The 27,192-nt window shown below is 37.7% G+C and overlaps 2 protein-coding genes across 3 annotated transcripts in view; one reads left to right on the top strand and one right to left on the bottom strand.

Moving 5' to 3' along the window:
• The window catches only part of LOC117410665 (lysophosphatidylserine lipase ABHD12-like), a 34,114-nt gene extending 17,479 nt beyond the window's left edge, over nucleotides 1–16,635 (top strand). The window contains exons 4-14 of the mRNA XM_034017384.3: nucleotides 2,934–3,039; nucleotides 3,451–3,570; nucleotides 4,725–4,755; nucleotides 5,612–5,657; nucleotides 6,174–6,303; nucleotides 7,566–7,603; nucleotides 8,746–8,825; nucleotides 9,812–9,894; nucleotides 11,863–11,941; nucleotides 12,323–12,450; nucleotides 13,634–16,635. Coding sequence (XP_033873275.3) covers nucleotides 2,934–3,039; nucleotides 3,451–3,570; nucleotides 4,725–4,755; nucleotides 5,612–5,657; nucleotides 6,174–6,303; nucleotides 7,566–7,603; nucleotides 8,746–8,825; nucleotides 9,812–9,894; nucleotides 11,863–11,941; nucleotides 12,323–12,450; nucleotides 13,634–13,667 — 875 coding nt within the window. The 3' untranslated portion in view covers nucleotides 13,668–16,635. The remainder of the gene's footprint in view (nucleotides 1–2,933; nucleotides 3,040–3,450; nucleotides 3,571–4,724; nucleotides 4,756–5,611; nucleotides 5,658–6,173; nucleotides 6,304–7,565; nucleotides 7,604–8,745; nucleotides 8,826–9,811; nucleotides 9,895–11,862; nucleotides 11,942–12,322; nucleotides 12,451–13,633) is intronic.
• A 275-nt stretch (nucleotides 16,636–16,910) lies between these two features.
• The window catches only part of LOC117411145 (glycogen phosphorylase, brain form), a 29,579-nt gene continuing 19,297 nt past the window's right edge, over nucleotides 16,911–27,192 (bottom strand). The window contains exons 12-21 of one of the 2 annotated variants that reach the window (XM_034018339.3): nucleotides 27,033–27,147; nucleotides 25,500–25,601; nucleotides 24,033–24,180; nucleotides 23,102–23,160; nucleotides 22,095–22,236; nucleotides 21,360–21,567; nucleotides 20,928–21,062; nucleotides 20,481–20,547; nucleotides 18,365–18,535; nucleotides 16,911–17,215 (exon numbers count right to left, since the gene is read on the bottom strand). In XM_034018339.3, coding sequence (XP_033874230.1) covers nucleotides 18,383–18,535; nucleotides 20,481–20,547; nucleotides 20,928–21,062; nucleotides 21,360–21,567; nucleotides 22,095–22,236; nucleotides 23,102–23,160; nucleotides 24,033–24,180; nucleotides 25,500–25,601; nucleotides 27,033–27,147 — 1,129 coding nt within the window. In that variant the 3' untranslated portion in view covers nucleotides 16,911–17,215; nucleotides 18,365–18,382. Of the gene's footprint in view, nucleotides 18,536–20,480; nucleotides 20,548–20,927; nucleotides 21,063–21,359; nucleotides 21,568–22,094; nucleotides 22,237–23,101; nucleotides 23,161–24,032; nucleotides 24,181–25,499; nucleotides 25,602–27,032; nucleotides 27,148–27,192 lie in introns of both variants that reach the window. The other variant, XM_034921657.2, reaches the window with a different exon arrangement.

The raw sequence follows: 27,192 nt of genomic DNA, 5'->3' as shown, positions 1-27,192 counted from the left end.
TCATATCTTTCCAATACAACGCAATCATTGCGTGAAGCAAGCATAAGTCTATCATTTTCCTGTCCTTAGTATCCAGATCAGAGTCCTCAGGGTAAACACTGAGTATACAGTTTAGGAATATGAGGCAATAACCTCACACCAGAATTCCTGAATTTCAGGACATACCCATAGGCAATGAAATAAAGTGCCCCTTTCCAACTCACATTTAACACCGTTATCAGGAATATCCTAATTAAATCAATGGAGTTTGGATGGTGTAATATATGTTTGCATAATCCAATTGTACTGCAGCAATTTATAATGAGTATTAATCGTTTGAAACTGGGCTTTGGAGCATATCTCACTCCAGTCAATTGTGGAAATGTCTTCAGCCAGGTCCTTACTTCAAGCGATTCGTCTGGTCTCCAGAAGTCTCCTTTGATTTAGCAACTATTATGTTATATAGTTTGGAAACCTGTCCCCTCCCATGGCAGTGATTTAAGAGTGGCGGTTTTCAAAGTTGACAGTGCCAGCTGGAGAAGGGAATGACCTTGCATTGAGTAAATGAAACTACACAATTGTAAGTATTAAAATGTTTGTGCAGGATCCCAAATTTATCTATTAGCTTTTCAAAGGACATAAGAATATCACTGTTATACAAATCAGCAATTTTCCTAATTCTCCAACTGGCTCTATTACTGATCATTATTACTTCTTCTTGAATATTATTACAAACTGGAGCCACTTTCCCCTTAAATTGATTTGCATACCAAATGCTACTACCAGTCCGTTCTTAACTAAGGAAAATACCAAATAGAAAATCCTTTAATTATTTTGTTCATTTTAACCGGTAGAGCAAGACTTTAATACCATGATATTGCAGCTTTGAACCTGTTATTACAGTAGGTTCCTAGAGCAATGTTTTTAATTCATCAAACAACAAGTATTGTATTGAGGTTCTCTTGGTGTTTTTTCACAGAATATGGATGATGTAAGCTGTCCCATTGTCTCTTGAGAAATTGTCACAATGAAACTGATGTGGTTGCTTCATGTACAGTGCAAGATGATTTTTAAAAGCTAGTAAAGTACGTCTTGGCCAGTTTTATCTACATTATGGTTTAATAGTTGAGTGGATGGGGTTCTGTTTTAACATGCGTTTGGAGATCATGGAGAAAATGAATCTTCAGCACAACATATTACTGTAAACAAATCCCCTCAAGCTTCTTAATCTATCGTGTTTTTACCTATTTATTGCTGTCAAAATTGTAATGGTATTATACAGTTATATCTTGACTGTGGACATGGGCAACCTGAAAACGTTTGTGCCATGGAGCATCATATCAGTGTGTGTTAGGGGCTTTGTTACCCCCAGCAGGGATGATTATACAGCTGTATAAGCTATTGAAGTCTAGACACTAGTCCTTGATTGGAACTAATCTGGGTCTGTGAAATGCACAGCTAATGTTTTCACAGTTCATAGATACTTAGAAAAACGTAACCTTTTCACTGGCATTGTAAAGGTAGACATCCATATAAACTGTAGCGCTACTTGTCTTTTAAAATATACCTATTGTGTTCTGAACCTCTGGTAAATGATACATTCCCTGCTTTAAGTATTTACACAGAGGCAGTATACTGTGGAAGGGGGTTTGGTAATTTATACCCACACATGCTCCTCCAGTAACCGAATCTCAGGAGCTTCAACCCTTAAACTGCTGCTAAACAAATCCCTTCATGTGGTATCAAAGATCTGTCAATAACCATTTTTACAGGCTGCTTTGTAGAGCTGTCTGAACGGAGCTTTTAGTCCTAATTAGCTCCAATGTTTTGCACCTAGAATCAAATGAAGAGTTATATAATCCAAGGTCAAAAGCGCCCTCAAGTTTGGTTGTTTCACATTTTGTAAGATGAGTGTCATTTTGTCCTCTTCAGAAAATGATTAGAAACTGGAGTAGTAAACACTTTGAAAATGTGACCCATTGTGTGTTGTTTATGCTTTGTGTATTATTTGTAGTAGCGTTTCTCTTTTCAATTTAAACTATGGTTGATATGTTCATATGCTGCCTTTATAAAGTAACTGTTAGGGTACATGATGAACCTTTTCTGGCTGTTGAGACAGCCCAGAGCATGTGCTCCTGTCTAGAAGGTGTGCTCCAGGCAGTCTCCCAGCTTCATGAAGAAATTCCCAAACAAATAATGCCATCTGCCCTGGCTGTTGCTGCAGAACCGTGTTATAGTTTCCCACCAAATTTTTATTTTTAAAAACAAAATAAATAAATCTTCAAAGATCAAACTAACCACACATGGAGGGGGAAAAAAAGGATACATTCAGTCTTATTATAAAATGTTCAGTAGCCTCTAATTTAATTTATTAGTTGTCAAAAGTTTAGTCTTACAGTAGATTGTAAAAACCGTGCTGTATTATGTCATTGTGACCTTTCGGGTGTCCATGCAATAGCATAACTCTTTTGTTTTATGTAGGCAAATTTGTGGATTATTTATAGCAACACATACTCATGGATAACTACTGTAACATGCTGACCTTCCTTATGGGGGGAGGGGGGGGGATAGAGATGGACCATCACAACCTTGTGTATGAAGTATAGGGGCAGCAGTGTGGAGTAGTGGTTAGGGCTCTGGACTCTTGACCGGAGGGTCATGGGTTCAATCCCAGGTGGGGGACACTGCTGCTGTACCCTTGAGCAAGGTACTTTACCTAGGTTGCTCCAGTAAAAAAACCCAACTGTATAAATGGGTAATTGTATGTAAAAATAATGTGATATCTTGTAACAATTGTAAGTCGCCCTGGGCGTCTTCTAATAAATAACTAATAATAATAAATAAGTTGTACATAAGGATGTGTATGAAGGTCATGGGGGTGATAATGTTTTATTTAAACCTTTTGTATGGAGTAGGTACGTTTTATGTTATTACAGACTTTTGTCTTGTTTCAGTGCGTATGCCATACTTCATTGACTTGAAGAAGCCACAGGACCAAGGCTTGAACCACACCTGTAACTTCTACCTTCAACCAGAGGAGGGGCTCAATATTGGTGTCTGGTAAGAAGACGAAGATTGTAGTAGGGGGTTGGGATGACCATCAGCATCCTCCAAGGCTGAAGCAAGACTGGCAATGTCTCGCATGTGCTGGTTCTATGCTGGGAAGGCGGTTACTCCCAGGAGGAAGAGAATGATGATTTTTTTTTTTAGCGATTTATCCTCAGAAAAGGGTTCCCAGCAATTAAATGACTAGGGAAGTTATTCCCCATGTGTTAACAGGGGATTAATGCTTCATACTGTTAACCATTTCTTATGCATATCACCAGCAGGACACTTGGGACTGGGAGGCCTCGTTTTGTTCCCAGAAACTCACATTTCTTTATGTACTGTACAGTTTTATCTGCTGTAAAAAGGCTGTTTAACCGATCATGGTGTTTCTGACACTGCTGATGTCATTGCTGTTCCCTGCAGGCACACTGTCCCCGAGGCTCTGCAGAAGGAGGCTCAGGGAAAGGAACAGGCTTGGTTTGAAAGTACCTTAGACTCCTCCCACCACATTATCTTGTATTTACACGGCAATGCTGGGACCAGGTATGCCTTTCCCTGTGAATTACTGCATTGTATTCTTCTTTGTTGCTGATGCTTGTATTGGATACCTCCAAATGGGCAATATTTGGGTGTTGAGGCTAACTGCAAACATGTCAGCTTTCGTTTGAATCAGTTAACTTGATAATCTTAGACCAGATAATCTTTAAAGTGGATAAAAAGGAATGACGTGTTAGCTTCCCCCTCTCTCTCGCTCGCACACACGCACGCACGCATGCACGCACGCAAAGTAATTTCCAGGAGGCCAGTCTATTGCAATCACTATAGCTCTCCCCTAAAGTCATGTTTAAATTGTAAGATTTGTCTTCTACCACTATAATCTGCATTGAAATGCAAAAAGCACATTTGGTTTTGGTGCTGTCCCAGGTCTACCTTTAATATTATAGAGTGATTCATCTCATTCTGCACATTCATTAACTTAACTAAATACTAGTGATGTGCATTTGAGGGGATTTTTGGATGGGGGGGGGGGGGGGGGGTTTGAGGGTAACTGGAGGATACATAAAGGTGCAAAGGAAACATAATTGACAGAAACTGTACATGTAAGAAATGATACATAAACGATGCAGCTTTTGTGATGCTCTGACATTATTGTGGAACCTGGAATCACCCTGTATAATTAAAGTAAAAAATAATCAATTATCTCCAATTTGAACAATAACAGTTTTATTACAACAGTGAAACCATTGTGTGCTTTTATAAGAACCTTATTAATTGCAAATTTCACAAAGCTTACAATTAAAAAAAATATTTAACCACATGGTATGTGCAGACAGGTCAGTGTACATGTTAGGATCCCAAACCGAAATACAACCCCATTGGTTTGGTGTTAAATTACATGAGATAGACGAAATCGTGTCGTGTTCGGCTTGGGGTTGTCTTGCTAATGATCCCATCGAGGTGCAGAAGATTCACTTTACCCGAAGCCAATCTGAAGAAGATCTGATCATCCCATCATGTCAAAGTGAGACTGAATTATTATCAAGCGAATAAATATAAATTCTAGCTATCAAATGTATTTTTGACAAATTCATGTTAGTAAAAACATAATAGTACTCACTGGAACTGGATCCCTGATATTTGTTTCAAAGGAACCAGTTCACACATCTCTACTAAATACACATCCTTTCCTTCTGCAGGGGTGGGGACCACAGAGTGCAGCTATATAAGGTAGGTATACATTTACAGACTATAGCATGCTAGCCGTTGAGAATTTACTCTGTTTTTACAAACCCAGGGGAAAACCTTGGGGCACTTTAAAACACAGGGCCTTCTTTATTAGTGGAAAGTAGTATTTTTGTATTGGTATGCAGTCCTTCAGACTGTGGTTCAGAATCTACTAGGTGCTTATCCTTCCCTGTAGGCTCAGCTCGGATACACATTTTGATACATATTCTATGTTCCAGACATTGGTACTTTCTCACTTTCTTTAATGTCAGCACTGGCTATTGCTCCAGCAGCTAAATAATCACCAAACAACCACATTTTCATATTCGCTGGAAACCACATTTACTAAGAAGACCCTGTGCTTTAGGTGTTGTATAAGGATGTTACAGCAGGTGCAGCACATGCAGTCTCAAACTTGTAGTTCTTGGTGTATTTATACATCTGCTACGTTGTTTAATTTACCTATCTATTCCTGTAGCTCGTTTGTTAGCGAACCAAATAGTATTGCTTAGAAATACATTAGTTTCTGAAATATAAAGCACTAGTGTAATCCAATAGATGGCTTATCATTGAACAAGTCTTATCCCACCTCAGCCACTGACTCATTGTGTGACCCTGAGCAAGTCACTTAACCTCCTTGTGCTCCGTCTTTCGGGTGAGATGTAGTTGTAAGTGACTCTGCAGCTGATGCATAGTTCACACACCCTAGTCTCTGTAAGTCGCCTTGGATAAAGGCGTCTGCTAAATAAACAAATAATAATAATAATAATAATAAAAGGCAATACTGACATGTATGTGAAGTCAGTCAGTCAGTGAAGAAAGCTGGTAAAAGTTGCTATTTTTTTGTTTTGTTTTGTAGGTCCTTAGTTCCTTAGGGTACCATGTAGTCACATTTGATTACAGAGGTGAGTAGCAATGCTTTTCATTTATTGAATAATATTAAATAGTAACTGATAGTCAAATGCGATGATATTATTATTGTAGTTATTACTGTATTCGTAATTGTTGATGAGTAGTTTTGAGAGTATTGGGTCTTTTTAACATTGATTTCATTTATTTTAAACAAACCCATACATAAGTAATAAGAACAATGATGGTGATAATAATAACGTAGGTACAATTGTTTTTATTATTCTCTTAACAACTATACAAATAATCTATTATTCAAATTCTAGATGGAGGTAATCACTTAATGTGTAAGGTGAGGGAAAGAGCAATGTATCAAAACATCTCAAATAGTAAGACTACAGGTCACAGATTTCCCAAGGTTTATTGTAGAATAATATTGATTTTGAATAAACCCTTGAAAGAATAATATGATAGGGTTAAAATGGGAAACAAAGGAAAATGTATATGATTATGTTTATATTAAAACTACTGCTACTACTACTAATAATGCATTCTTGAATTCTGTATCGTAGGGTGGGGGGATTCTGATGGAAGCCCCTCAGAAGGCGGTATGACTGCCGATGCAATCTTTATGTATGACTGGGTGAAAAAGAGGAGCAGAAGCCACCCACTTTATATCTGGGGTCACTCATTAGGAACAGGGTGAGTGGAATAGTTGCCTGCCCAACGATTTGTGTTATTGAAAGCATCACACTATGCAACAGCACGGTAACATTTAGTTGGTTCCATATTGTGTTCCCCACAGGTGTATTGTGTTCTGCACAGGTGTATTGTGTTCTCCACAGGTGTATTGTGTTCTCCACAGTTGTATTGTGTTCTCCACAGGTGTATTGTGTTCTCCACAGGTGTACTGTGTTCTCCACAGGTGTATTGTGTTCTCCACAGGTGTACTGTGTTCTCCACAGGTGTACTGTGTTCTCCACAGGTGTACTGTGTTCTCCACAGTTGTATTGTGTTCTCCACAGGTGTATTGTGTTCTCCACAGTTGTATTGTTTCTTTTTTTTATATAGTGCAGTGGCTTTGAATACAAAGTTTTAATTGACTTTTTTAAAAACATTTCATTTGCTTACAGTGTTCTTTTGTAGCAACTTGACAGGGGAAATAATATCTTATATGTTTCGCGGGGCGAACCTTTATAAACGTTTCCCATAGTAAAACCATGGCAAAGTGTAATAAAGCATTGTAAAGAATTTCGAGGTATGGTAGTGTATTAATAAACATGGAAAACAAGGGTGAACTAAGGTAAATGCATAGTATAACCATGGGAAAAGCATGGAGAATACTGCAAAAATACCATGGCAAACATTTATAAGGGACCTCTTATATTAAGATTTCTGTCTCTTAGCACCCTTTGTACAAGACCATTTGTGGTGAATGCACAAGACTGCACTCTTAAAACAACTGGAGGTAACCCTGCGAGACATATATAATACAATTTGATGTATTTGCCATACTGTATGAAGACCTACCTTTGAGAAATCAAGAATTGCATTCAATGCTGTAAGACATGTTTTTAAAAAAGATTTCGGGAGCCTTGCTGGGTTTGTCTTGACCACTGCCTGGCTTCTCTGTGCAGATCCCTAGATCTGCCTCCTGGACTGCTATCATCTTCATAGGTATCTTAATAAACATTCGTTCATATTTAGATAATGATAAGATACAAATATTTCACTGAAAGGCAGTGCTGAAATGGCTGAAATATGAAAGTTCAATACAGTAGAGTGGAGTGCCAGAACACCATAAAAATGGAACTTTCCCTTACTTTTATGCTCCAGTGAGTTATTAGCTCTAGACGAGCATATATTATATAATTTTAATATATATGTATTTCTCTCTTCTGGCTCTTTTGAATAAAAACCTCAAATGGAACATCACTAATGAGATTTATTATTTCCTCTTTCAGCGTAGCCTCAAACTTAGCAAGACATCTGTCTGAAAGAGGTAAGCATATGCTCATTATGTAAGCACATCTTTCACAGCTAAATATAACTCCTTTCTCTTTTCCCTGCATTGGAGCTGCCTGTTCTGTTTTAGTTGCTGCCGAGAGAGGCCGAACTGATTAGGCTGCATCTGCTGCAGAGTTTGCTTTTCAAACACAGACAGGACTGCTGGGCTTTCTGTAAAAGAGACTACAGTTCTCCAGCACATAGAGACATGGGCAGGCATCATTACAAATGTGATGTTGCAGAACAGCTAATCTACTCGCAATAAAGACAATAATAATAATAATAATAATAATAATAATAATAATAATAATAATAATAATAATAATTGTCTTGATTCTGTGGTTTCTCATTCCTTGGTCACTGGATATTGGTGTACAAATAGGTGAAACAGCCAATCCCAGGAGGGGTAGTTTGTATAACATCCATTTGCATGTATATGTTACGTTTTTACATATATTTAGAGAGCTGCTTTTCTGAGATATGCAAGTCACTAATAAACACTTGTTTTTACCTCTCATTCTCACTCACCAGATCTGAGCACCACTTGCTGTTGCCAATACGTTATGAAACACCTGTGTGACGTGTCTTTTGATATGTAACTATTAGAGTGTTGCCATAGGGAGTCACTTGTAGTTCACACTGTGGTGTTCTAAATTGGGAGTTTGTTTGGTTTTGATTTGAGGCAAGATAAAAGTCTATTTATTTATTTGTATTTTACATTGTATTTTAAGGTGCCATTGTCCAGCAGCAGGCACCTGCATCAGTTATCTGTTACAGTACCAGATTGTGCCATTCATTTAAATTAAACATGGGTTTGTTGCTGTACAGTATTGAAATAGTGCAATGTGTATGTTTACAGCTTGTGTTTTTAATTACAGTATATTTACCATACTGATTTATAAAGAAATGATATCAATGCACATGGAATCAATGCAACACCTAGTATTGTGTTTTGAGTTCCAAAGCAAGGTCGACAGTTTGTTGTATCCACACTTCTGTGTTCTAATGCAAATTTTTTCAGACTCCTGTTAAAAAACGATTCTACTTATTGTAACCAATTGTTGTTTAGTGGTATTAAAGGGGGTTTACTGTAATTTAAATTTAAAATGTTGTTGCATTCTTCTGATTTTGTTACAGGGAGTCCTCCTGAGGCCTTAATCCTAGAGTCTCCATTTACCAACATACGGGAAGAAGCTAAAAGCCATCCATTTTCAGTGGCAAGTAGATTTATTCTTGAAATTATTTTTGTCATTGTAATTTTATAAAATAAAAGATAAAAATTCAGGATGTGCCGTTTCAAAAGATATCCGGTTATCTTCAGATTTGACCTTTGAATGCAGAAATATTTTTAGCCCTACAAACTTCTTGTGTACAAAGAACTAACAATTTGTAGGTTATAAATAGGCTTGCTACCATTCGATTTTTTATTTTTTTGCCAAATCGACGAGGGCAGCAGTGTGGAGTAGTGGTTAGAGCTCCTGGACTCTTGACCGGAGGGTCGTGGGTTCAATCCCAGGTGGGGGACACTGCTGCTGTACCCTTGAGCAAGGTACTTTAGCTAGATTGCTCCAGTAAAAAACCCAACTGTATAAATGGGTAATTGTATGTAAAAATAATATCTTGTAACAATTTTAAGTCGCCCGGATAAGGGCGTCTGTTAAGTAATAAATAATAATAAAGTATAAAAACTGTACAAACTAGAGATGATTTCTAAATGATTATTTTTGGTAAGAAAATAAAAAACAGCAAGTTTTACCAACGTTTATCCTATGTAAATTTATTTCAGTCGAACTCATATTGTTTGGGAATTCAACGTTTAACAAGCTTTACCGATTTAATATCGGAAAGTAGCAAGCCTAGTTATAAATTATACTAAACTGAGCAGATGTCAGAGTCTTTGTTGTATGTAAAGTGTAGCATTGTCCCTTTATGGGCTGCATAATGATTTATTTAGATCAATGTTATTATGTTGGCTATCATTTAATGTGAGCCATTTATTTTTAATGAAGGAAAGGGCATAACAAACTTTCCTAAGAAATTGAAATTGTTCAACAATGTAGTAAGCACAGGATTCACAACATAATTAATATTTATACCACAAAAACCTTGCCGCCTTTTTCATTTTTGTGACCAAGCTTTTAAAAACAACATTGTTTTTACTGTATAATGAACACTGACCTTTGATGCTTGTCCTTCCTTGTAGATTTATAGAAACCTGCCTGGATTCGACTGGTTCTTTTTAGATCCAATAACTGCAAGCGGTATACGATTTGCAAACGATGAGAAGTATGCTAATTTTACAATTTCTCTCTTTTTTTTTCTTCCCACTTTTTGACTGATATTTTTTTTCTCATGTCAACAGTAAAATCTTGTTTTGCATGTGTGTTAGACTTTCTAGATCTCTAGTGTACTGTAACAGTAGCTTTTAAACAATTGGAGTAGCTGTGGCAATTAACACAATTATCCATGTAGGTCCTTTATGGAAAATTACAGAAGTCACCAGATGTATTCTAACGCGGCTGAATAGTCCAGTAAATCTTGCAGAATAAATGACCAAACCTAGACAAAACTGCAACACAAATGTGGTTTGGGGGGGTGTTAATTTGCATAAATCCAAAATGGACACTCAGTGCCATCATGATTGACATTGTAGTTAGTATATGATAAAAATAAATAAATAAATAATTAAAACTAATAAAAAATATTAAAACTAGCAACAAATATTTTGAGAACACAAACAATGTTTTGAGAACACAGACAAAATATTGTTTGTGTTTCTTAAAATCTTTTTTTGCATCCTTAAAATACTGTTTGTGTCCTTAAAATATTGTTAGTGTCCTCAGAATATTTTAATTGTGTTTTGGACTTCTGATCTACCGTAGAAAACGGAAGTTATATTGTGTTTGTTCTGTAAACTAATAGTTTGATAATATTAATTATGACATGCTGTCAAGGTTAAGTGTCCATCGCATAGGAGCAAGTTGCTCTGGGCTTGCTGTTCCAAGTAATGCTGCATTCTTTAGTTGCTCCATGAAAATGATTATTTTAAATGTGTTGTTTAGCAACTTAGTTTTGTCTGTGTTCTCAAAATATTGTTTGTGTCCTCAAAATATTTTTTGTGTTCTCAACATATTGTTAGAATATGGACCACTGTTTCATTTGCAAAGTACCACTGTACAATGGGCAACAGATTGTGATACTTCGTGAGAAAGGGAGCAGTGGTATTAACAAAGCAGGTGAATTACACGGACACAGCATCCTCACATGTGCGGGATAAAGTGTGCATCAAACATGCCGACAGGAGTACTGCAACAAGAATGTTGTTATCCATGACCTCAAGAAACAAAATGAAGAAGCACCAACCACCAGTCGCAGCCTTCGTTCGCAAGAATCTAGTTTCAGATTTAGTGAACACTGCCTATTTTGCGGTCAGCCTGTTAAATGTTCAAGGAGGGGCAGTGGTGTTTTCCCTGTAAGAACTGCAGATTTTCAGTCAACAGTTAAACATGCTTGCAAAGAGCGTGGTGACAGCTGGGCACAGAAGGTTTACAGCAGGATTGAATTCGCTCAAGATTTGCATGCAACAGATGCTGTTTACCACCAGGTCTGCAGCATCAACTTCCAAACAAGGAACCAGCCACCTTTAACATACCAGTCCACTTACGAAGGCAAACAACCACGCCTAGGTAGACCTGTTGATACTTCAAAGGAAGAATCAGCGGCCATCTTGAAAATGGTAGCCATCTTGGATACTTAGTTGGCCAAGGTCTTTCTAAAAGTAGTCGGTATGAATATTTATGTGAAGTTGTTGGCATCATTTTAACAATTCTCCTCTAAATATAATATATACAGAACCATATTGACAGAAAATAGTGCACTGAGTGGCCATCTTGGATTTATGCAAATTAACAATTTTGCCCCACCTACATTTTTCTGCATTTTTGATATGTTGTTCGGGAGGGTTTGGGGGTTCTTTAGTTACAACAAACCTCATTTCTGTTGCAAATTTCTCAAGGTCAAACCACAGATTGACTGGACTAGAAGTAACTACTGTGATTTGCATGTTTTCAACAGAGAGAGAGATTAACACTGGCTCTCTGGTGGCCAGGCATAGTGCTTGCAAGTTGGAAAATCAATATCCTGGTTTTCTATCACTTTCAGTTGGTTCTAAGAGTTTTATTCTATTTTAGCATATCAGCAGCAAAGGTATTTAGTGACAGTACATTGACATAATTGATTCCCTGTGTCCTCCAGTGTGAAACATATCTCGTGTCCTATGCTGATCCTCCACGCAGAAGACGATACCGTTGTTCCATTTCATCTTGGAAAAAAGGTATATCTTTATATATTTCAGGCGCTTAATAAAAGGCTAATTCATGGTTCTGCTTTGCCCTGTATTGTAAAGAAAGTTTTAAATGATGCTCTAAATATGTACGGTGAATGTAATAAACGTGTTTGCTATGGGAGAACGTGCATGTCTCAAGCTGAACTGAGCACACTAAAGTCATTATATGAAAAGTTTACTGAACAGAAACGTAATGCTGTTAAGTTAAAGATTTGTCTTGCATTAGTAGTAGCATTGTAATGTATATTTTTACCAAACGCACTGCAGTGAGAGTGCCAGTTTCTTGAAAATCACAAAGAGGATATTGTGCGCTTCTGGGCATTTCATTCTGTGAGTTCTTTCACAATCTTTTGTTCTGTGTTCCCACAGCTTTATACAATTGCCGCTAGCTCCCCCAGCCTACGTGGACACAAAGTTCAGTTCATTCCATTCCAGAAGGCCCTCGGTTACAGACACAAGTTCATCTACAGGAGTCCAGAGTTGTCACATATATTGAGGTAACTACGCTTCTGAAGAAGGGGGATTGGACTGTAAATGCAGACTGGTGTATTGTCCTGCAGTAGCTTATTGTTCTGAAATGGAAACAGCACTCCCTATTGCATGGCAGTCTGTGATCCATTCCAGGTTTTGAACTCAATTAGCCACAGTGTGTAGGTGACTCAGGTTTGATTGACTAAACTAATAATAAAATATGAAAGACGTGAAACTGCCATGCACTGTCGTAGGTGTATTCCACGTAGTGTATTTCTGTCTGCCGAGATGATAAACCTTGTGCTTTTCATTACAAAGTCAATTTCAGGTCAAGAGAAAATCCACATTATTAAAGTTAGTAACAATCAGTACCTAGAATACCATAAATAGCAGTACCACAAAATAGTTATGTTCTCTATGACCTGAGTGGTATTGCCCTAACAATAGATACCAGAGGTTAGTCGCACTGTAAGTTGAGAAGTCTTCTGTGTTACAAGGTCACCTATTTTGAATCTTGGATGTTCTACATCAAGCATCAATCTGGCAGTTTTTTGCTGTGAGATGTGTATGTGAGAGTGAGCATGTATAGGTGGTGGTGTATTTTTATGTCTGTCAGTGAGTGGGTGGAGGCTGTGTTGTTAACTTAACCTTCAGATAAGACACTTAAAACAAGGAAGCTGTTAAAGGGCATAGAGCTAACAAAATGATATAGTATTGCTAAAATTAATGTTGCCATGTTAATAAACTGAATGAATTCTTCAAATCTATCAGTAAATCTTGTCTGATGTATAGTAACCTCAGTTTGTAGTCTCATAGTGTTCAGTATTAAAAATGCTAATATTATGCTAAATGTATTATAGATTTTTTCAAATGGTATTTCTTTTTTTTGTTTTTTTTTAGCAATTAGTGAAGAAAAATGTACTGAGTGCTCCTTTACATGACTAACAAGAAAAGCACTGATTCAAGAATCATAATAAAATCTGAATTTCTGCCAACTCCTACATGCTTCTGCTCTTAAGACTAAATGTTTTCTGTGTCTCTGCGCAGGGGTACAGCATTAAAATATCTGCAAGAAGTGCTTTTAGTAATTGCTACAAAGAAATACCATTAATAACTGACTGCTCTGAAGTGAGTGGTGCAGTTTTTTTTTTTAATGTGCACTGTGTTAATATTTGTATTCACTGGTTTTTTATTTTTTATTTTCTCCAGGGACTTCCTTAGCACATCTGAGTCACGTGCATAGCTGCACAATGCGGAATCTGGATCAATTTTCCCCCCTATCAGCATGAGAAGATGCTTTGTTGATTTCTATCATTCCTTAAAAATAGAGAGAGAGAAAGAGAGAGACAGATACTTGGGTCTGTTTTTGTTTTGTTTTGATTTTTGGTGCAGGAGGACAGCATGTACTTTTAACGTAAAATATACATACAAAAATGACAAAAGATAAAATGCACTAACAAGCTTTATTCTGCAAACTAGGGTCACGGACCTCACAAAACAGATGAAGAAAAAAGAAGGGTCTGGGTGGGATTATTTGCACATCATATCTAAATAATGTGAAAGTACTGTAGTTTCTTTGAAATTAATGTGCTGCATCTGCTGTGAATGGAAAATCCAGTATCCTTGCCTAAAAACAATATCACATTTCTAGATGTATTACTTGTTTATAACAGGTCCTTAATCGAAAGTGTTTTGCATTTTTGTTTTATGCACTGTTATGGCTAGCCATTAATTTATTATTACTTCATTACTTTTCCACAAGCCTCTAACATTCTGAAATTGCTAAATTGAACTAAATACAAGGTAGCTTATGTGGATAAGCTGGAAATCTGTTGACCTCTCTTTCCAAAAAGGAATAAAAAGAAATCCCCTACCTCCTGCTGTTTGAAGGGTTAGACCCGCAAATCTTTATCTCCATTCCCATGACAGCAGTTGTATAAGGCCCTGTCCACACTACATAACCGATGTCGAGAACCGTACTCAAACAAACTTTTTAATTAATCCAGCTCGAAGCGTCCACACTGAAGTACCGTTTCATGTTTATTCAAGCTTAATGCGTACAAACGCTTTTAAAATAATCTGGTTACAGTTCGTAGCAGCGCAATGAACAGTGGAAATAATACTATAGTATCCCACTGTGCACTGTATTTTATTTTAAAATAATGTGTTATGCTCCATATTAATAGAGGTCCATATTGCTAAAAAGAAATAAAACAAGTATTTTGAAGTGAATGCAAGTGCGTACACACACACACACACACGTAGGGCTTGAAGTTTTCAGGTTTTATTTTTAATCAGGTGAGCTGATTCTGTTTCTCAGAAAAAAAGCTGTTAATTACAAAACAATCTTTGTTTTTACCTTCTATCTTGCCTGAGCCTAATGCTGGTTACCTTAATTTTATTTCAAACAGAGCTGACAAGTTATATGAATTGTTCATCATTGATCCTACTTTTAACTTGCATTTCATTTTTGCAGACGCCTAATTTTAATCGTGTGCTTTTGTTATTTTCCCCACTAGTTTAACAGAGATATCCTGACTGATTTTTTTTAAGCATAGAAATGAATACCCAGTGCGGAGTGTACACTGATAGCAAGTCCTTCAGAAGCCTGCTCTGAGTATTTCGCCAAACATCAAAAAGCATTTTGGGATACTGGAGGATTCACAAAAAATGTAGTTCAGTATTACAACGCCCACACTTCTGACAAACCGCACTACCTGATGCGATCAAATTTAGAACCGGACTTGAGACTACCTCGAGGTGGTCTTGAGTCCGGTTCTCGAGTACGGTATTAAACGCTGTGTCGTGTGGACGCTACCCGTGTTTCGCACTTTTAAGCCGTTTTAAAAGTAACTAATACGGTTTAAAGGTATAGTGTGGACAGGGCCTTAGATTTGTAATATTGTTATGTGGGTAAACACTGGAATTCAGGTTATATCTGAGTGCACTGGAAACCTGCAGCTACAGAAATAGGAAACGGCAGGCACTAGCATATTTATAACAGTTATCTTTCAGGTTTTAAACTATGCATGTTTATTAACATTAACGCGGCAACACATTTTAATCTATTTTTTTTATTTTTTATGAATGTTAATTTTAGGAAAAAATAATTCTGCATAAGAGTGACAAAGCGGTTTTAGTTCCAGAAACAGTTCTGTCGACCCAGATGAAGCTCAAGCTAAGCTACGGATTTGCAACAAGGATTGGTTGGTTTACTGACCGTAAAGGTGTAACCAATGTTTAGCATATCAGAGGGTTTTAAATAAGTGTCAAGCCATCATTTGACATATCTGTCATTTATTACCCCGAGTCCCCATTTTATCTTTCTCACCAAAAACTTGAATAATAAGTGTGGTAATCCACAGCAATTTTCTACAATACGTGTGTTATAGTCAGATCTAGGGGGCAAGTTGAGTGCTTCACTTCTCAGATGTCTACCAACTACATTGATTGTGCTCCTGACAGTCAGCAACGTTGGTAAATGTCAAATTGTGAAAGCGCTTGTAACAGTTTCACAAAACTGTAGCAGACCCCCTTCACTTTGCTTGATGTATTTTGGCATAGTTGAGCACCATCCAACACAGGACTTTTAGAAGCCTGACAGTCAACGTGTCAATATGGATGCATGATGGCTTCATGTATATCACCTCCTACTGGCACTGTGCTGTTCTAGTTTTTGTAATAGAAACAGGGATGTCTTTTTTCTGAATCCTTTTTCTAAAAGGAAAGGGTCAAGTTAATCATAAACTGGAACAATATACATATTAATATTTTTGCTTTGGCCCACACGTGGATTATGAACTCATAAGGTAATGCTTGCTTGTACAACGTCTGTTTTACTAAGTGCAATAATAATAATAATAATAATAATAATAATAATAATAATAATAATCTTAGCCTTTCTTATGAAGTGCAGTAACCACTCCTTTAATATATTTTCAGTGTATTGTCTTCTGTGAATTTAACACAGAGTCAAAACAAGGTCTAAATAACCTGGACAATGTACTGTATATTACACCTTTAGCAGCTTCAACAATACTAACAAATACAATTTTTGAGGACAGCTTTTAATCTGTTTTGAGGGTACAGTTGGCTGATTTTGTTTGTTTGTTTTTTCTTCCTTTTATTTGTAAGCTGCTAACCTAAACTTGGCTCAATGGTTAAGGATTGTTTTATGTATGTTTTTAAAATAAACAAAATAAGTATGTGAAGATTATGTTTTTGGTTGTTTCATTTTTCTTACTAAGTGGCAGTTATAGAACCGAAGAAGCCTAATTAGGGACAGGGAGTTAATGAAAGCTGTATTTAAATTACATCCAATCTACATAAATGGGGGAAATGTGTACACACATCTCATGAAGCTAGTAGATTAAATTCAGAGATTTATTTATAGTGCAATGATTTAAAGATAGCAACAAGAAGCATAGTTTTGATTCAAGCTTATAAATAAATAATAATATAAGAATAAAACAAACATACACAAATACAAGTTATATACATTCCTTGATTTATTTATGCACCGTACATTCAAAAACACTAAACACTGATACCAGACTCAGACCACAGTAAGGTGCTGGGGGAAGCATGCACAGCAATCCTCATTTTTGCCTCACAAGGAGTGACATGTGAAGCACTTCACACAAGATTTTTACTTTTGGGAAAGTCCAGCACAGTTGGTTTTATCAATCATAATGTGATGATACAGACCAGTTATTCTTCTCCTAATTTCCAAATGACTTAATAATTATTTACCAGTAATCATCAGCAACCAGACTGCATGATTGAAAAAACCTGTAAGAAACAACAATACAGTACTTAACAGCCCTTGAGTTTAATGCGTTAGTTTCTCTTTTCAGGAAATGACACGAGTAAAAAACATACTTTTTTATTTTTATTATCCTGTAGTTATATGAACCCAGGTCTACTAGTCAGCACATATGTTGAGCAATATTGTACTTTTATTTCACTATACCCCATCAGTGATGTGTTAATTCCATCCAAAATAAAATTGCTCCACATGAACTTAGTAGCTTCCTAAAATTATTTTACTAAAAACATTTAATAGGCGCCCAAAACTGCTTTTACATAAAATTATTAAAATTAAAAAGATTTTCCACTGGTAGAAACTTCCTAATGCAGACTGTCATAAAAGTGCTCTTATGTAAGCTCTTTATATTGGTGCCTGTACTGAAACATGCCTTGGCTTAGACAAGTCTGTGAAAAATGTTTGTTAGTTTAATTGTATTACCAGTGAATTTAGTGAGAGCAATGATGCACACAGCAATCTGTCAACATACAAACTATAGTACTTGACTGTCATGGTATGCAAACCTTTAGCTGCAACAGAAGATCACATGCCCTACACACTCATACACACACACGCACACGCACACTCTCAAAACAGCAATGCTAAATATAACAGTTTCAAGCGACGCTAGCGTCAGCGTCAGTGTTTGCCATTCCTCACTGAAATAAGATCCCATATAACAGCCTGTATGCTGCATAACAAACCTCATAATAAACTAATTCAATTACAAATGCAATCAGTTTGGAAAAATGGAAATGCAATAGAGCCTAAGTCAATATAGATGATGATTCTTATAGAAGAGGAAGCCTTGAAAAGAATGTTGCTTCTTTTGGCACATACTACAATCACACACTTAGTCACTGACTACAGCGGAGCTTGGACTTAGCCTGTGCTGAAGAAAGGACCATAAAACTGCCCTGTGCTATATATCATAATGAAACTATGAAAGTGCTTTTAAAGTAGCCCCCAACCCCATATCATAATGTCCTACCTACAGTAGCATGTGTTATAAAGCTAAGACTGAACGGTACTAGATAAGTACTGCAGCATTGGGGGTTCTGTGATGTCACTGGAACCCTTGAAAGCGGAATGGCTTCCTTGAAGTGAGCACTGCTGTACACTGAGATCTTCACCTGTGTCTCCAGGGCCTCTCACTCTCGGGGCTCGTTGGGAGGAGGGATCTTCACATCCGAAGGCTCCACTCCCCAGATCTCCCGCGCGTATTCCGCAATGGTCCGGTCACTCGAGAACTTGCCTGAGCCAGCGATGTTCTTGATCACTGTCTTGGTCCACTCCTTTGGATTCTGTGAAAGATGTATGATATAGTTGATGGGGGTGAGAAGCTTTACTTATTGCCAGCTGTAACACTTTATACTAAGATTTTGTTATGTTAACCCTAACTATAAAAACCCTCTATGGTAGAATATGTAGTAATACTGAAATATTTTGCAGTTATGATTTCCATTACACGAGAGTAGATGTTAAAACATCTACTCTCGTATAATGGAACTTGTAGTTATTGTATTTCTTGCTCTTATTGTATTACTTGTATTGTAACACTTGAAATGTATTTGCTTACGATTGTAAGTCGCCCTGGATAAGGGCGTCTGCTAAGAAGTAAATAATAATAATAATAATAATAATAATAAAACTTCATGCTGATTTGAACTCGGCTCTCGCCAAGATAAGCACCAACTAAGACGTAGCTTTACAGTAAACTAATGTGATCCATAGGTGTCTCCATCCATTTGCACTTTCTTCCATATGATGATGTAGATATCCTTCTGTCAGGTGTTGATGGCTGAAGTGTAATGCTGGTCCAGGGATCAGCTTATTTTGCTTCCCTAGTGCATCAGCACACACAATGGCTGCGATGCTGGCTCCGGGGATCAACCACAGTGCGATCTCCCCAGCGCATCAGCATGACAACCGTCTGGTTTGAGCTAAGTAGGGTACATCTCTGGGGTCTTCAAGTGGGCACCTTCCATCATTGGTGTTTCATCGACTAGCCCACGACACCTCAAGAGGACTCGACGGTGATTTTGGCATCCCAGAATCACCCCCCTCCATCCCCCACTCAACTCAGCCCAGCTTACTTACCTGTACATCAGCGTTTCTTTCTTTCTATTGTGCTTGAGATCCCCAGCCAGAATCGTTCCGTCTCAACCACAGCCAGTTGCTGCTCCTCTCTGCTGCTTCAGATAAGTTCTTCACTGTGCGACGCAAATCTTGGCCACTGAATCCGACGTCTTTGAGAAACCGGGTTGTAGAGTGTGCCACAAATCCTCGACAACCCACCTCCACTGGGTAAACCCGGACTCTCCATCCTCGCTATTCCGCTTCAGTGGCTAGTTGAGCATACCGCAGTTTCTTCCTCTCATAAGCCTCATCTACAGCATCCTCCCATGGCACTATTAACTCTACCAGGTGAACAAGGCGTGCTGATCCAGACCACAAGACAATATCTGGTCGAAGGTTAGTGGTGGCAATCTCAGGTGGAAAAATAAGCCGTTGACCAACATCTGCCAGCATTTTCCAGTCTCTAGCAGCTTCCAGTTGTCCTGGGCGAGGATTGGTTTTAACACCTTTTCTTGGTGGTTGCTCTCCTGGACGGAGGAATGCTGTCTTTTGTGTGTAATGTTTTGATGGAACAGGTGGCAACTTATTGGTCATGATACGCTTGTCTTCCAATGCTAAGGCCAAACATCGCAGCACCTGGTCATGGCGCCAAGTATAAACTGTCCTTGGCTAAGAGCCACCTTACATCCTGTCAAAATGTGCCTTAATGTTGCAGGTGATGAACACAAAGGACATGTGGGATCCTCTCCTACCCAGAGGTTTAGGTTCGGTGGTGATGGGAGAACATCATATGTTGACCTGATGAGGAAACTGATCCTGCTCTGTCCCATTGACCATAGGTCTTGCCAGCCAATCTTGCGTTGTTCCACACTCTCCCATCTTTTTTTTCAATATCAGCAGGTTTTAAAACCCCCTGCTTAACAGTACTTAATGTTTCCAAATGAGAATGGAACTGCTGCCTGGCCCTGTGCATTTGCCAGATGACTGTGCTTTCAGTATGCAGACAATACAAATGAAGAACAAAACCTGACAGGCATGAAGCCCCAATGCAGAACCCGGCCGGGGGTGAAAAACGTTAGCATTACATCACTATTTCTTATTCCAGCAATTTTTTTTTGGTTTTGTTTTTGTGTTGCTGTTATAAGTCAGACAGAATGACAGCAAACCCACCTTGTAGAGATCATTGACCTTCTCTTGACTGCTAATATAAGCTTCATAGTCAGCAAAAACTTTGAACCTGTGAAGGAATATAAAGGCTGTGAGTGAATGTATTGTATTGTCTTCGTTTTCTGTTCTGCTGTTGGTCTCATATACCAACTTTTTTTTTTTTATTTCAAATGCAAAGCTGACTTGTAAATGGGCAAATACATCGTTTTTTCCTTTCTTGTTGTACAAAAAAGATGAGCTGTGGAACCAGGATTTGACAGGTTATGGGATAAAGGTCTCTTTCAAATAAATAATAATAATAATAATAATAATAATAATAAAATAATAATAATAATAATAATAATAATAATAATAATAATAATAATAATAATATTGTTTCTTGGTTAACCCACAGTATATTCAGTGCATGGTTTTTATAAGACGACGTGCTTTGTGGTTGTTGTGGTTTACCTGTCATGGTTCATGAGCATGTTGATGATGTCTTTGAAGAGGTCAGGCTGCTTGGGGGAAAAGAAGCCACTGCTGATTTGATCCATCACCTGCTTAAGCTCAGGGATGCGGTCATAGTACTCTTTGGCGTTGTAGCTGCAGGGGACACCAAGCCATTGCACAACCAATTGTTATGATATTCCAATCCTACAATACAGCAGAGCTTTCGAAAGAACAAGAACGAATATGTAAGTAGGCCCCAACCAAGCATATAATCAAATGACAACTGTTAATGTATTTAGTAGCTCAGACAATCAGTATCACATAAAAAGTGGAATATGTTTCAACGGTGTTCACTGTTAAGTTTGCAATAGTATTATTATACACCATTCAAAGTCAGATTCAAGCCCAGGCCTCCTGTAATTCAGCTCTGTGTTTTCAACATTCACTCACCCTGTCTTGTCCATGGCCTCCACATCCTCGACTCTCATTCCGAAAATGAAGAGGTTCTCCTCCCCGGCTTCCTCTGCCATCTCCACGTTGGCGCCGTCCATGGTGCCGATGGTGAGGGCGCCGTTGAGCATGAACTTCATGTTCCCGGTGCCAGAGGCCTCGGTGCCAGCCGTGGAGATCTGTTCTGACAGGTCAGCAGCGGGCACCACTGGAACAACAAACACAGACAAACACACACACAAACCATGAGAGCAGTGAGCTTCACAAGTGGAATCCTACACATGAGGGTGTGACACAAACAAACAGAAGGAAAGTCCCTAAACATATACCCATTTCCAGGAAGGGAAATAACACATATTGTCTATAATGCCAGTATACAACCAGAACTTTATGAGCTGCAGCTGTTTCTAGGTTTTGTTGTGAAAGAGATTCACCAGGGGGCACTGTTTAGCTTACACTAAAGCCTGCACTGTTTCCTTGTGTATACTGGACTTTTGTGTTTTGTGTTTTTTTCTAAAGAAAAAATGTTCTCTATGGCACAGTGGTTCTCAACAACCTTAAAAGTGACTTTGGATCTAAAGTGTCATTCACTTATAAATTAAAGAAATGTCTATATACACTGAAACCATTCTGTGACGCACACTTTGACAACCTGAAGAGGAGCCAGACTTAATAACTCAAGATACAGAAATGATACATTTCAGAATAATTTGATCTCTTTGTTTAATATCTCACCTTTCTCAGCCAGTGATACTCTGTAGTTCTCCAGGTAGATCACTTTGAGTCGATCTCCCACAACGGGGTCATTATTCACAATGTCCGCGACGGAGGTGATCAGCTTGATGATCATTTTAGCCATGTGGTAGCCTGGGGCAGCCTTCAACGAAACAAACAAGACGTTACCTCCTACATGCCAGGCCAGCTGTACATGCCAGTAACCCACCAGATTTGACTGGAAAGACCTGCTGTACTAAATAAGTAAAAGCAGGGGTTAATGTGTGCCGGATTGCACAGGATCCTCGATCCAGCTCCTTTTCTGACAGGTGAGAACTGTACAATTTTCAAATGATGAGCCGTATGCAAAAATAAATCATTGTTGCAAAAGCAACTCTACAGCTAGGGACAAAAGTTTTGCATAGCCCAATAGAATTAACAAATTTTGCTTCATAAAGTTGAAAGAAACCTGCTGAAAAATGCTACCTTAACATATTGAATTGCATACCGCTTTGTAGTTTTCCATATACTTAATGCAAAACTTTTGGCCATAGCTGTATATAAATAACATGTACAACTGAATGACAAACATGTACTGTAACAATATATTTTACGATGTAACGTCTATGAGTAAGAAAATGACTAATTTTGTACACACCAAACATCAAAACGCCAAAAAACTAGCGCTCTTAACAACAGCATCAGATTAGTCGGCATGCCACTGGTATTGTTCAAGCTCAGAAAGGCTCAGGCTCAGGTAAGTACATTAGGTCCACAAACAAACATTCTGTCCCTCTTCCTTAATCATAAGATCTGATACCTTTTTGTTTACAAATGAACCCCTGGTAACAAGAACAATGGTTAGAGCCTTACTGTCTAGTAGTGTTGTTGACAACATCAGTGAATTAAGAACAATAGAACAGATATGAGTAAAATCTAAAGAAACTTCTCAGTTGATGACAGACATTGAAAGACTCTAATCCCACTGCAATGTTTGCTAGTGAAGCAGTATAAAACACTTTGCATACCTTTCCTCCAATCATCACAGTTCTTGGCACATACTGCTTATTTGGATCTTTCTTGATACCTGAATGAAAAAAAAAAATCTATTTGTGCTGGGCTGGGGAGGTAACAACACTGTACATTTGAGACAGTACAGTTTTCACAGCATAAAGGTCATTGGGTGACCAATCTCTGAGGACAAACATGAAAGTGAGGAATGCTATTACTGTCATCCCTTCCAAGAACTGGAAAATAAGAAACCTTAAAATAAATACTACATAAGGGGTAAAAGTAAAATTCTCAGAAATGTTACTATACCGTACCTGTAAACAAATACATAAAATACCTTACAGTAATACGTTGGCAGCCTTATGCTGTTTAATAAATGTCTGACCCAGGGGCTCCCGAGTGGCGCATCCAGTAAAAGCACTCGCTAGAGTGCAGGATGCACCCTATAGCCTGGACGTCGCGGTTCGAGTCCAGGCTATTCCACAGCCAACCGTGGACGGGAGCTCCCAGGGGGCGGCGCTCAATTGGCCGAGCGTCGCCCGGGGGGGAGGGAGGGTTAGGTGGGCCAGGGTGTCCTCGGCTCACCGCGCACCAGCGACCCCTGTAGTCTGGCCGGGCGCCTGCGGGCTTGCCTGTAAGCTGCCCAGAGCTGCGTTGTCCTCCGACGCTGTAGCTCTGAGGTGGCTGCACGGTGAGTCTGCAGAGTGTAAAGAAGCGGGCGGCTGACGGCACACGCTTCGGAGGACAGCGTGTGTTCATCTTTGCCCCTCCTGAGTCAGTGCAGGAGTGGTAGCGGTGAGCTGAGCTTAAAAATAATTGGGCATTTCAAATTGGGGAGAAAATAATACAAAAAACTAATTGGCAATGACTAAATTTAAAAAAATAATAATAAAATAAAAATAATAGATGTCTGACCCTAAGGCAGTAAGTAAAGCAGGCTGGGCTTACGGTTGTAGAAAGTGATGATGTGCAAACAGTTAAGCAGCTGCCTCTTGTATTCGTGAATTCTCTTCACTTGGATGTCAAAAATAGACTCCGGATTTATTTTCACTTTGTACTTTTCCTCCAAGTAGACCGAAAATTTCAATTTGTTTTCCTTAAATAAAAAAAAAGAAAAAAAAAGATATGTGTAATGGTTTCTGTACTGATTGGAGCTCTGTACCCTAATTCTAGCCTTGCCGTTGAAGCCTTGTGAAATAGGCCTCATTATCCTAAATTAATTTAACACCTCCATAAGGTTTCTAAGCATTTTCTTTCTCTACTTAATTGATTTGAACAAAATTAAAATAAACCTTGTGGACAATGCTGTTGCCTACAGGACTGCAGTGAACAGATTTTCTTTTGTACATTAGTTCTGTTATTGACTTGTGGATTAAACAGTTTTTATCAAGGTACACGTTCCTAACATTTCTTGTGGATAATAACAAACAGATCTATTAAGTAACTGAAAACTACTTAATTGATTTAAATGCTTATATATATATATATATATATATATATATATATATATATATATATATATATATATATATATATAAATATATATGTTTGTTTATATATATAAGCATTTAAATCAATTAAGTAGTTTTCAGTTACTTAATAGATCTGTTTGTTTATATATATAAGCATTTAAATCAATTAAGTAGTTTTCAGTTACTTAATAGATCTGTTTGTTTATATATATAAGCATTTAAATCAATTAAGTAGTTTTCAGTTACTTAATATATATGTTTGTTTATATATATAAGCATTTAAATCAATTAAGTAGTTTTCAGTTACTTAATAGATATGTTTGTTTATATATATAAGCATTTAAATCAATTAAGTAGTTTTCAGTTACTTTATAGATCTGTTTGTTATTATCCACACCGCCAAATGCACTTTTATTACTGACAGTGCTATTCAATTGGGTAAAAATGTTTATTATGCAGAAACATCAGCTGTTTTAAAAAAAAATAAACAATATATATTGAATTGTTGGGGCTAATCTGGAGTACATATGAGGCATGGTTGAGCTAGGTATTGGCTGAGGTACCTGTTTTAACCTCTGCTTCCAGAAAAAACAGCCAGCACTAAGTTTCCTAATCCTGTCTTCCTTTCTTAAGACAGCTCAGAGTATTAGGAATGAGAGCATTAGACCAGCACAGTGGAGTCTGGTTACAAGGGTATTACCACTGTCCTTGTCTATCCTCTGAACTTGGGAGCACCTCCAGTTGAATACATTCACAGTGCAAACATGTAGAGAAGATGTAACAGAAAGCAAATATCTGCTAAAATAACACAATAATTATACAAATGTCTCAAACTGCAAATGTAGTAATAAACCAAACCCCTTTGTTAAAACAAGCTCTCTCTCAAGTCGTTTTATGATGAAAACCTACATACAAGATTCTCGTCAATTTCACAGAACCTCACCTGTTTCACTTTGGCCAAGTCCCGGATGAAGGTGTCATCATCAATGAAGTTGAGCAGCTTCTTCAGCTGGTACAAGTCAGTGAGGAATTCTTCTCCAATTTTCTACAGAATCAACAAGCAGCGATTACTAAAGGTTTACTGGGAATTAATTTCAAATACTTTAGAAATAGTTACCAACAATGCACATGTCTGGTGAGCTGTGCATTCTGTATTGAACGATTTCTCAAATGAGAGCCAAACATTTTGAGTTTCAATCCATTTCCATGTTAAAGCTATTGTCTAAATTTATTTTTCTGTTATTTACTGTCAATGAGTCATCCAAATAAGGGTAAACAAAACGAGATGTACAGTACAGGTGCACTCCAATTATAACGGACTCCAAGGGACAATGGAAATCAGTACTTTATAAACAAAGTACGTAGTAAACACAATTCACAATGCTGTAAGTAACTGCAAACATAAGTACCTTAAATATAAACAATACAAGAAAGCTTAACTGCCAAAGAATGGGAGTTTAGTAGTACCATTTTACGAATATATAATTTCACTAAATGTAATTAAAATTGTATACATTATACATTTAAACTGTACAACGGCTGTGCCAACAAAAACATAGAAGAATAAAAGTAAACAGCAACTGTTTTTCCTGCCTGACGTCACAAATGCCACCGTGACTGTCATTTACTGTCCCGGATGTACCTTATTTGTGCAAAATATCTACCTGAGGAACAGGAAAACTGTACGTATTAAACAGTACTGTATGTATTAAACTGTACGTATTCAATGCAAAAGACCTTCCAGTGGAACAGGAAAACTGTACGCATTAAACGGTATATACGTTATAAATGAGTCCGTTTTAACCAGAATAATTCCCCATTAAAACCCATGTTGTTTGGCAGGGACATACCTCTTCAATGTGTTGTAAACGGAACTCCGTTCAAACAGGATCCGTTATAAGTGGAATGCACCTGTATTACCCATAATAGCCACAGTCTAATTCCCACAGGTCACCAATCCTTCAAGAGCTTTCGGACTCCCACATTTCGCAGACATTTGTCATAGTGGCAAGAGGGGAAGGCTGACAGCCTTTGTGCTACATGTCTATACTGTCAGATACATGTCTATATATAGGGCTACATTCTCAAAACTATTTACTCTAATTCGTCATTTGCACAATTTTTTTTTTCAGAAAGGAGAAACGCACCCAATAAAGTTACCAAACCAGAAATAAACAACTCTTAATTCAAGGGCTTAAATGAAGTATTACAGTAAAGCTGTTTCTTACGCGTTTGAGATGTTTACTTGGTGTTTTTCCCCCATTTAGAAAACAATTGCGCTAATGATAATTTAGAGTAAATAGCTTTGAGAATCTAGCCCATAGTGTCTGTTGACCAATTAGAATACTTGGAATGAGCCTCAAATCCTTCAACTAACCTTATACACTGCATTACTACAGCATCACTGTTCAAGAGATTCACAGAGGAATCTGAAGTCACTTATACCCTGCATGGTTATCAAGGATTGAGTTTGTACCTCAGCAATGACATCGGCAAGTCCAGGATTACACAGCAGCAGCCAGCGCCTTGGAGTGATTCCATTGGTCTTGTTCTGGAACTTCTCTGGCTCAATGTCATAGAAATCTTTAAAACTGACAAGAGAAAAGAAAAAGGTTAAACGTCTCAAGAACATATAA

The sequence above is a fragment of the Acipenser ruthenus genome, chromosome 6 (assembly GCF_902713425.1).
Source record: "Acipenser ruthenus chromosome 6, fAciRut3.2 maternal haplotype, whole genome shotgun sequence".
Taxonomy (NCBI): Eukaryota; Metazoa; Chordata; class Actinopteri; order Acipenseriformes; family Acipenseridae; genus Acipenser; species Acipenser ruthenus.
This window is presented reverse-complemented; position numbering and strand designations above follow the sequence as displayed.